This window comes from Lepidothrix coronata, unplaced genomic scaffold (assembly GCF_001604755.1).
Source record: "Lepidothrix coronata isolate B3197 unplaced genomic scaffold, Lepidothrix_coronata-1.0 Scaffold6, whole genome shotgun sequence".
Lineage (NCBI taxonomy): Eukaryota > Metazoa > Chordata > Aves > Passeriformes > Pipridae > Lepidothrix > Lepidothrix coronata.
The window spans coordinates 8,273,882-8,283,048 of NW_016690186.1; the positions used below are offsets into that span (position 1 = coordinate 8,273,882).

The 9,167-nt window shown below is 43.7% G+C and overlaps 1 protein-coding gene across 1 annotated transcript in view; it reads right to left on the bottom strand.

The window, feature by feature from the left end:
* TTC39C (tetratricopeptide repeat domain 39C) overlaps window positions 1–8,312 on the bottom strand; it is a 36,612-nt gene extending 28,300 nt beyond the window's left edge. The window contains exon 1 of the mRNA XM_017831611.1: window positions 8,040–8,312. Within this exon, the coding sequence (XP_017687100.1) occupies window positions 8,040–8,182 (143 nt within the window). The 5' untranslated portion in view covers window positions 8,183–8,312. The remainder of the gene's footprint in view (window positions 1–8,039) is intronic.
* Between the last annotated feature and the right edge of the window lie 855 nt (window positions 8,313–9,167).

Consider the following 9,167-nt stretch of genomic DNA (forward strand, 5'->3'; position numbering starts at 1 on the left):
TTGACAACAGTTTCTGGGAAATGGCATGGAAGGCTATAGAATACACAGTTTTGGGTTACACCCATACCATGATGAACTGGTCTCAGTTGTCCTAACTAGGACACCATTTTAAACAACAACCATGTTCTGTGCTCAGTCTTTGTGACTATTACGTTGAATTGTAAATTCTTCAACAGCTTAGGGCTATCTTTTCCTTGAGAGCTAGGAAAAAAGTTTGCAATGGCACAGTCCTGTCCCAGTAAAAACTAAGGTGTGGCTAATGATGACAATAAATTTCTGAGAAAAATATAATTCCACAAAAATAACCCTTGGCTCAAGTTCCTTATAAGTGATCTTCAGCTTCAGACATGATTTTACATCTTTTTTGACAGATACCAAAAAGTTAAGATACAAAAAAATGACGCAGCACTTGGGAAAATACTAGCAGCAAACCAATGGCCATATCAATGTTGGCAGGAGTTATGGAACTGAATACAAATTAACACTGGGACACTGCACTACCCAAGTTGTCCTTATGGCTTTGAAAGCAATAGCCTCCATTAAGTAAAGAAAAATCTCAAGACTTTTAATTAGCTCAAAGAAAAAAAAAAGAACCAGTCTCCGGACATATTTTGTAAGACACCGTTTGCCCCTCAGCTAGGAAACTAGGACTCAGAAGATATCTTTATTGTAAGAAATTGTGCTATTAACACCATTACTAAAAGATACCACAGTAAAAGGTTCTACGTATCAATATGTACCAATACAGTTGGTACATGTAACTACACTTAAGTCAAAAACTTCAGAGCACTGAAGTAGAACTTTCTTTCAGGTGTATAAATCAGCGTTACATGAGACATTGCTTCTCCCAGTAAACCCTGACTAATTTGACTCATATCATGGCATATCTTTAAGACAGCAATTCAATTTCAGAAGAAAGGTGTTTGCCATGCCCCATTTTCACACATGATGATAACATTCAAGAGTTTTAAGCCTTGGCTTGATAATGCTGAGATAGTACAGCCCAATTTTACCATAAAAAATAAATCAGAACTGAAGCACCTAAAAACAAGCAAACAAACATACATCTCGGTTACTCCTCAGTATTTTCTTTTTTTTCTACAGCAATTTCCAAGACAGTATTCCCCTTCCAAATACATCAGCTTCTAAAGCTACTTTCTAAAGCTACTTGAGCCTAGCTCAGGTTTAAATTTAGAGTAATGTAATTAACCTGCCAACATTTCCTCTCTGCTTTTCTAGGCATTACTACTTTAACCACAGTCCACTAAGAACTCCAGTCATCATACCAATAGTGACACTCAAGTTGAAACAAATTATTTTCCTTCGAAGTGGGAGAGTAAAGCATAATGGCATGTAAGTTCTCAGATAAATACAGAAGCAGCAACTTAATATTTTAAAATAAAAAGAAATATGTGTAAATATAAAGGTAAGGAATTTACTGCAACAACACAGAAATCCTTTGGCCATTATTCCATCACAGATTATTCTAAAATTTGTTCTAAAAATTATTCGTGAGACTACAAACATGACAGATCTACATAAGTATACATCTCATCCAATACTGGTATATGAAATACTCAAGGTAATTTAAGTTCACAGAAGCATTACGGTATTAAGACACACTGAAAATTGAATATGTCAGATCTCGGTTTAGTTTACATTTCATCAGCAGCCCAAATTTGTTTTGTTAAATTAAACCTTACCATACACTTCTGTTTTGACTAGAAATACACAACCAAACAGAAATTCAGAAATATAGAAATAATTTGTAGCCCTGATCCATCTAGTTTTTACTGACTTGTTCTGTCCTTCTGCAAATTAAGAGGGGATTGCTTTGCTCTAACTTAATATTTTACTAGAAATAGTAGATCAAAAAATGAGTGAAAAGTCTTTACAGTATTTGTATCTTTCAGAGAGTTAATTTCTTCAGTGTTAAAATAAGATCTGCTTACTACCATACCTCTTCTGCCATCTCCACCAAACCTGACTTCTGAGTAATAAACTCAAATTTTAGTTTAGCTTTCTTCCATCTTCCCTTGGACTACTACCTGCCAGATACTGCCCCATATGGGGCAATCTCCCTCTACTCTTTCCACACTTCTTTCGGTGACATCACCTGTCTCTGTCATGAAGACCACAAAAGCATCACACTCAATGTGATTATCTCCATGCACCCAGGTCTTGGAAGATTTAAACTGCAGAACACTTAAAATATTTTTAATCTATCCACATAACTGGAAGATTGGTGCTGGTTTTTGTGCATCACTATTGCTATAACATACTCTGCCTAGCCTTGAGCAATGAAATCTTAACTTGCCGAGATACGCATTTATTACACATTTAGAATACCACTGCTAAAGATCACTTCCCTTGTAAATAACTCTCCTTTCTATACATCCATCTAGCACCTGCTCCTCTGCCTATAGTTGCAATAAACAAAAGCACACAGGGCTGCTACCAGGGCACTCATGATTTATTCTCACGCTGCCAATCCAGATGCTATCATCCTTCTCCCAACCAACTGACGTCAGTTCCCGCTCTGCTGTCCTTATCTTTAGAGAAGCTACTGAAGCATCTACTAAATCACTTAATTCTTGCACTTAAGGTTCCTTTGCTGAGCTACATAAGCAAGAATTTTAATAGTGATTAGACAGCCCATACATGGGCTATAATCTACCTACTGATCAATGCTGGCTTAATGTCACCTTGTCTCAACTTGTATTTGGGTCAAAAGTATTTTGAGCCAGAGTCAGCATTTTAAATTGGTAATGTGAGGTTCAAACAACTATCCACAAGGGAATTTCTGGTCCGTTGCTGAAGCTCATATGTCTGTTAATATATATAACGTAACATGTCAACCTTAATGTCATTTTTTTTTTAGGTAATCATACTAAGCTTTTTTCCCATTTGCTCCAGCTTATGATTCTACTCTATGTTCTGCTTTACCCTAGCAGGTTGTACAGCAAGCTTTTCTATATTGGCCCCATTCTTTAAATCTTTACACACTTTGTCTTAGAGTCACATTTCCTCTATATCATCTTCATTTTCTTCTTTGGAAATGACCTCGTTATATACATTTTACTTATCATCTTGTACGATTTGTCTTTCAATTCAGATGGAAGTTGAAAACTTTATCAAGCCTTCTCAGATGTAAGAGTCATTCATGCAGAATCAAACATTTCCCTGGTAGGAGACAGAAGATTGTTGGATTTCTTGTGAGATAACATTCCTGATCTTATGATATATGCCCTGGCAACCAGGAGGGCCAACCATGTCCTGGAGTGCATCAGGCAGAGCGCTGCCATCTGGTCAAAGGATGTGATTGCCTAGTCTGTGCATAGTCAATCTCACCACAAGTCCTGTGTGCAGTTATGGGCAGTGCGATATAAGAAGGATATTAAGCTATTAGAGAGCATCCAAAGGAAGGCAATGAAGACGGTGAAGGGCCAAGAGGGGAAGCCATATTAGGAGAGGCTGAGGTCACTTGGTCTGTTCAGCCTGGAGAAAAGACCTCATTGCAGCCATAACTTGCTCACGAGGGGAAGAGGAGGGACAGGCACTGATCTCTTCTCTGTGGTGACCAGTGACAGGACCCCAGAGAATGGCCTGAAATTGTGTCAGGGGAGATTCAGGCTGGATATTAGGAAAAGGTTTTTCACCCAGAGGGTGGTTGGGCACTGGAACAGGCTCCCCAGGGAAGTGGTCACAGCACCAAGTCTGACAGAGTTCAAGAAGCGTTTGGACAGCGCTCTCAGACATGTGGTGTGATGCATGGAGTAGTCCTGTGAAGGGCCAGGACTTGAACTTGATCATTCCATGGGTCCCTTCCAACTCAGGATATTCCATGATTCTACGATTTATGATGTGAATCAACATTTAGCTAAAACTCCTGATTTTATTTGACACTCTTTTCTCTCCTCTTAACTGGAGGAAGTTTTTAAATAATTTTTGAATTGCAAATGCTTTTAGGAAGTAAAGAATCAGCAAAAAAAAGGTCTTTTGACAGTTTCTTTCCTTCCTAAATGTTTAGGAATCCAAAAAATTACAAGGGGAAAAAGAACATTCTAGTTCCAGCTTTCTTGCTAATGTCAGAGTGGTTCACCAAAACAATACCATCCCACGGGCTGACTGAGGGCTCCATCTCTAATGCCTATGTCCCTGGTTAACCTCCACATCTCTTGTGGCTTCCAGAAGTACTCAAAGTTTAAATCGATGAGAACTATGATGGTCTCAGCATTGTTCAAGCTGAATAGAAAGACTGATATCTGACAGTTTCAAATATGAGTTTGCACCATGGGGACCTGACACAGCTACCAGCATTAAAGACAGTGGTGCTGTCTGTTGCAGCTTTATGAAAATATAACACCCACTGGTATTTGATTTATGTTCAGAATGTTATCACCAGTGATAGATGGAGGATCTAGACCTCTTAAAAAAATAAAATTCATGAAAAAGCACATGCAGTTTCTGACACTACCTGCAGATGATTTTTCAAAACCCTGATATCTTCCTTGAAACATAATTTAGAAAAAAAGAAGTCACACACTACACCAGACAAAACATTAACTGCTTTAGTGTGATAGTCAATGCAGTTCCAACTACATGTTGTATCTGACAAACAACTGACATATTCATCTGACTTCTTCAGATTCTATATAGAAATATATGACCTCTGAACACCAAGAGACAAAATACTACTCTCCCATGCCCAACACAGAAATAATGGTTCTATAGCCCATTCAAAGTACCAACGCTATTCAAAGGCAAGGTTTATGTGGTTATACATATGAAACACAGTTGGAATTCCTACCCTGGTTTCCTCAGGGACTGCATTATGACCAGTTTTCAAACATGACTGATTCTGGGCTCAGCAGTCAGCTTTCTGGAAGATGCGAAAGTGCAGAATAGGAAAGAAAAACAGATCCCACCTGTCCCACAAAGACAGAAGCATTGATTTGAACTAATTTTTCACAAGATCTTTAAGTGGTAAATTAAGTAAAAATTAAAGTAATAAAAAGTAAAAGCAAAACTAGTCATTTCTAAGAAACAGTTTTAAGTAGTTTAAATGATGTGGCAACTGAAACTGAAGCTTGGCTGAATAATTGAGTTTCCAAATAGTTTTGTAGGTTCTTAAACAGTTTTCAAAATAAAAAGACCTCCTTTCCTCCCTTCACTTCTGCCTTTCATCTGATAACTCTTAAGCTTCTGGAACAGAGCTAAACTACCTGCATCAGCAGTAGTTTAGAATTAAGACTTTCTATAAGAAAGGTCACTTGAAATACAGACAACTATCAAGTTAAAAAAGCTGCATCCCATCAGACATCTTTGAGCTCTAGTGCCACAAATTACAAACATTTATATTAAATTATGGAGAGCTCCCAATAGCTGCTCATTTGGCTTACCAGCTCCATTTAGGATGGGTTCTATTTCATAATTCCAAGCACATACCAACAAAAACATACTCATTAAGACTGCAAGCAAAAAAATATGTAATAGCATTACTTAAGTCCTTTCAGGAAGAACACATTCAAGACAAGCACAGAACCCAAAACTGTTGGGGAAAAATGTACATGCCTCCAAAATTCAAATTTACAGGAAGTTGAGCATACTTTGCTGTACCTTCTCTCCTATGTCAAATACATTTTCAACATACAGTTAACATGCAATTCAATAAAGGTCTATTAGTCCACAGCAAGATGAACCATGCTATAAATTTTGGGACAAAGTTTTTAAATGACTATGCAAATCTCCAGCTCTAAGACAGCAATTATCAACTTATGATCCACAAACCATTCATCTTATGAAGGAATTCCTATTTCCTCCTTGCCGGTGGTGTTTAAAGGCCAGGATCAAAAAGTACACTGAACTCAGAGGCACTTCTTGATAAAATCAAAAAAAGAAATGCCTGCACCCGGAAAAAAAGATTGGCAAGTTTCTGCATTTAAGATATCTTTAGTAATAAACCTCCTAGATAAACAAGAGAATAGTTTGCAGAAGAGATCATTATTCACTTTTTCAAGGGAGGATTACACTACATTTTGAGAACAGGAATCTTAACAATTTTACCCCCTAGCACTACTTTACAATGTAAAAAGCATCACATATTTAGAATTCCTAGACTACTTCCAGATTCACACTACTGAGAGAAAGCAATGGCACAACACAACCAAAAGCGGAGGAGAGGAAACACCCTTGAGTGCTCCTTAACCGGCATCTTAAAAAATTGCACAACACAAAACCAAGCAATTGAACAGTTGATGACTCCAACAGAAAGAAATACGCAAGAAATAAGTAACTCTTAGGGTGCAACTTCACATGACAGAAATGTGACACTTAGGCACACAGTTTAGTGGTGGTCTTGGCAGTGCTGGGTCAACAGTGGGACTTGATGATCTTGGAGCTTATGCATGTGAGGAATGCAGAATTGGACCTTACCTACCACCTGCAACATTCCAGTTAGTTCTACACAACAGTACTGTGCGTGTCACATAACAATATATACGAAAGACTGAATGAGGTATTTAATATTAGACCACTGCAGGTACACGATAAAGTTGTTATTCCATTATTATTAAGGGGAACATCCTTAATTTGTCTTACTCCCCGCACTCTACTTCCAACCATCCTTTTTGTAAACAAGATTTAAGTACATAAGTACACCATCACTATGAAGTTCTATTTTAAGTCAACTGAAGTCTTATTTAATCACACAGTCAACAGCAATATAGTGCATATTAATTATTTAGAATGTATGCGCAATTACAGCAGCTCAAGCTCGGGTGGAAGACATCAGTCCTCACAAAAAAAAGCCAGGACAGGTAGGGGCAATCTTTTCTTTAAGAGCGACTTACACAGTTGTGCTAATGCTGTTCATACCAGATGCCTACTTAACGCAGAAACCCAGACATGATGTATGTAGAGATTATGAACATAATCTTACAGCCTGAAGATAATCACAGAAGAACTCAGGGACTTTCCATTGCTGTTTTGTGGGCCAAAAACCGCATCAGACCAAATACAAGCACCAGAGCGGAACACATCCAGGACACGTCTCCAGGCACACGTGCGTGCTTACACAGACACGACAGACAAACGCAGCCAGTGCTACCGAGGGACCCCTGCCCGGCCCTTCCCCACCCCTCCAGACAGCCCTCACTGCACACACCAAACACCACCCCCACAATGTGGACCTGCAGCCCCTCAGCCAGGACCTCGGGGGCCCCGAGCCAGCAGTGTGCCCTTGTGGCCAAGAAGGCCAATGGTATCCTGGGGTGCATTAGGAAGAGCACTGCCAGCAGGTTGAGGGAGCTGATCCTACCCCCTCTACTCAGCCCTTCTGAGGCCACATCTGGAGTGCTGTGTCCAATTCTGGGTTCCTCAGTGCAAGAGAGACATGGAGCTCCCGGAGTGAGTCCAGCAGAGGGCAACGAGGATGACTGGGGAACTGGAGCATCCCTCTTACGAGGAAAGCATGGGGGAGTTGGGCTTGTTCAGCCTTGAGAAGAGACGAGTGAGAGGAGACTCAATAATGTGTATAAATAAAGGCGGGGTGCCAAGAGGATGGTGCCAGGCGCTTCTCGGAGGTGCCAAGCAAAAGGTAAAGAGGCAATGGACAGAAACTGATGCACAGGAACATCCACGTGAATAAGAGGAACTTTATTGTGTGAGTGACCGCACAGTGGAACAGATTGCCCAGAGAGGTTATGAAGTCTCCCGCACTACAGATGCTCAAGAACCGTCTGGACGCAATCCTGTGCCATCTGCTCTAGGATGACCCTGCCTGAGCAGGGATGTTAGACCAGACGACCCCACTGTGGTCCCTTCCGACCCGACCCATTCTGTGATTCTATGCATCACGCGTGCCCCTTCCCCCCGAGAGCGCTGACCGAGGCAGGGACCGGCGGCAGCGACGCCTCCGCTCCGCGGGGCCGGGCAGGGCGAGGCTGCCCGCGGCGGGGGACCCTGCGCGCCGGGAGAGGGGAGGGCCGCGCCGGGGAAGGGGCCGGGGAGCGGCGGGCAGAAGGGCGGCCGGGGCTGACCTGTATTTCTTGAAGAGCTGGTCGGACTCGCGGAAGCCGTTGTTCAGCAGCATGTTGATGCCGGCCAGCGCCAGCTCCGCGTCCTCGATGGGCAGCGGCGTCTCCCCGTCCTCCCGCGGCGGCGGCTGCTCCGAGCCGGCCATGACGGTCAGGAGGTAGCGGGACCCAGCCGGCTCTCCTCTATCTATCTAATCTACCTACCTATCTACCTACCCACCCACCTGCCCGCCCGCCCCTTCCCGGGCGGCTCGGCGCTGCCTGGGCGCGCGCTGCGGGAGGAGCCGGGAGCGCCCGGTACCGGCGGAGGCGCGAGCCCGGAGGTGCCGCCGCCCGCGCGCGCCGCAGCCGCCCCGCGCCCGCAAACCCTCCTGAGCGGCGGCGCTCGCCCCGCGACACAGCGCGCAGGCGCCGCCGCGGGGGCCGCGCAGGCGCGAGGGCCGCGCCGGGTGAGGGGCCAGGGGAGCAGCGGCCGCGGGGCGGCGCCTCCCGCGGCGGGGTCGTTGTGGTCCGTGCCCGCAGAGCCCTCAGCCGTCCTTCGCAGGGTAACAGTTGCGGAATACCCTGAGTTGGAAGGACCCACAAGGACCATCGAGTCCAACTATTGGCCCTGCACCTGACCATCCCCAAGAGTCACACTTACGTGCCTGAGAGCACTGTCCAAAGGTTTCTTGAACTCTGTCAGACTTGGTGCTCTGACCACTTCCCTGGGGAGCCTGTTCCAGTGCCCAACCACGCTCTCGATGAAGAAGCTTTTCCTAATATCCAGTCTGAATCTCCCCTGACACAACGTCAGGCCATTCCCTCGAGTCCTGTCACCGGTCACCACAGAGAAGAGATCAGTGCCTGCCCCTTCTCTTCCCCTCGCAAGGAAGTTGCAGACTGCGATGAGGTCTCCCCTCAGTCTCCTCCAGGCTGAACAGACCAAGTGACCTCAGCCTCTCCTCATATGGCTTCCTCTCTTGGCCCTTCAGCATCTTCATAGCCCTCCTTTGGATGCTGTCTAAGAGGTTTGTGTCTTTCTTACATTCTGGTGCCCAAAACTGCACACAGTATTCCAGGTGAGGCCACACAAGTGCAGAGCAGAGCGGGACAATCACCTCCTTTGACTAGCTGGTGCAGCTTTGACTC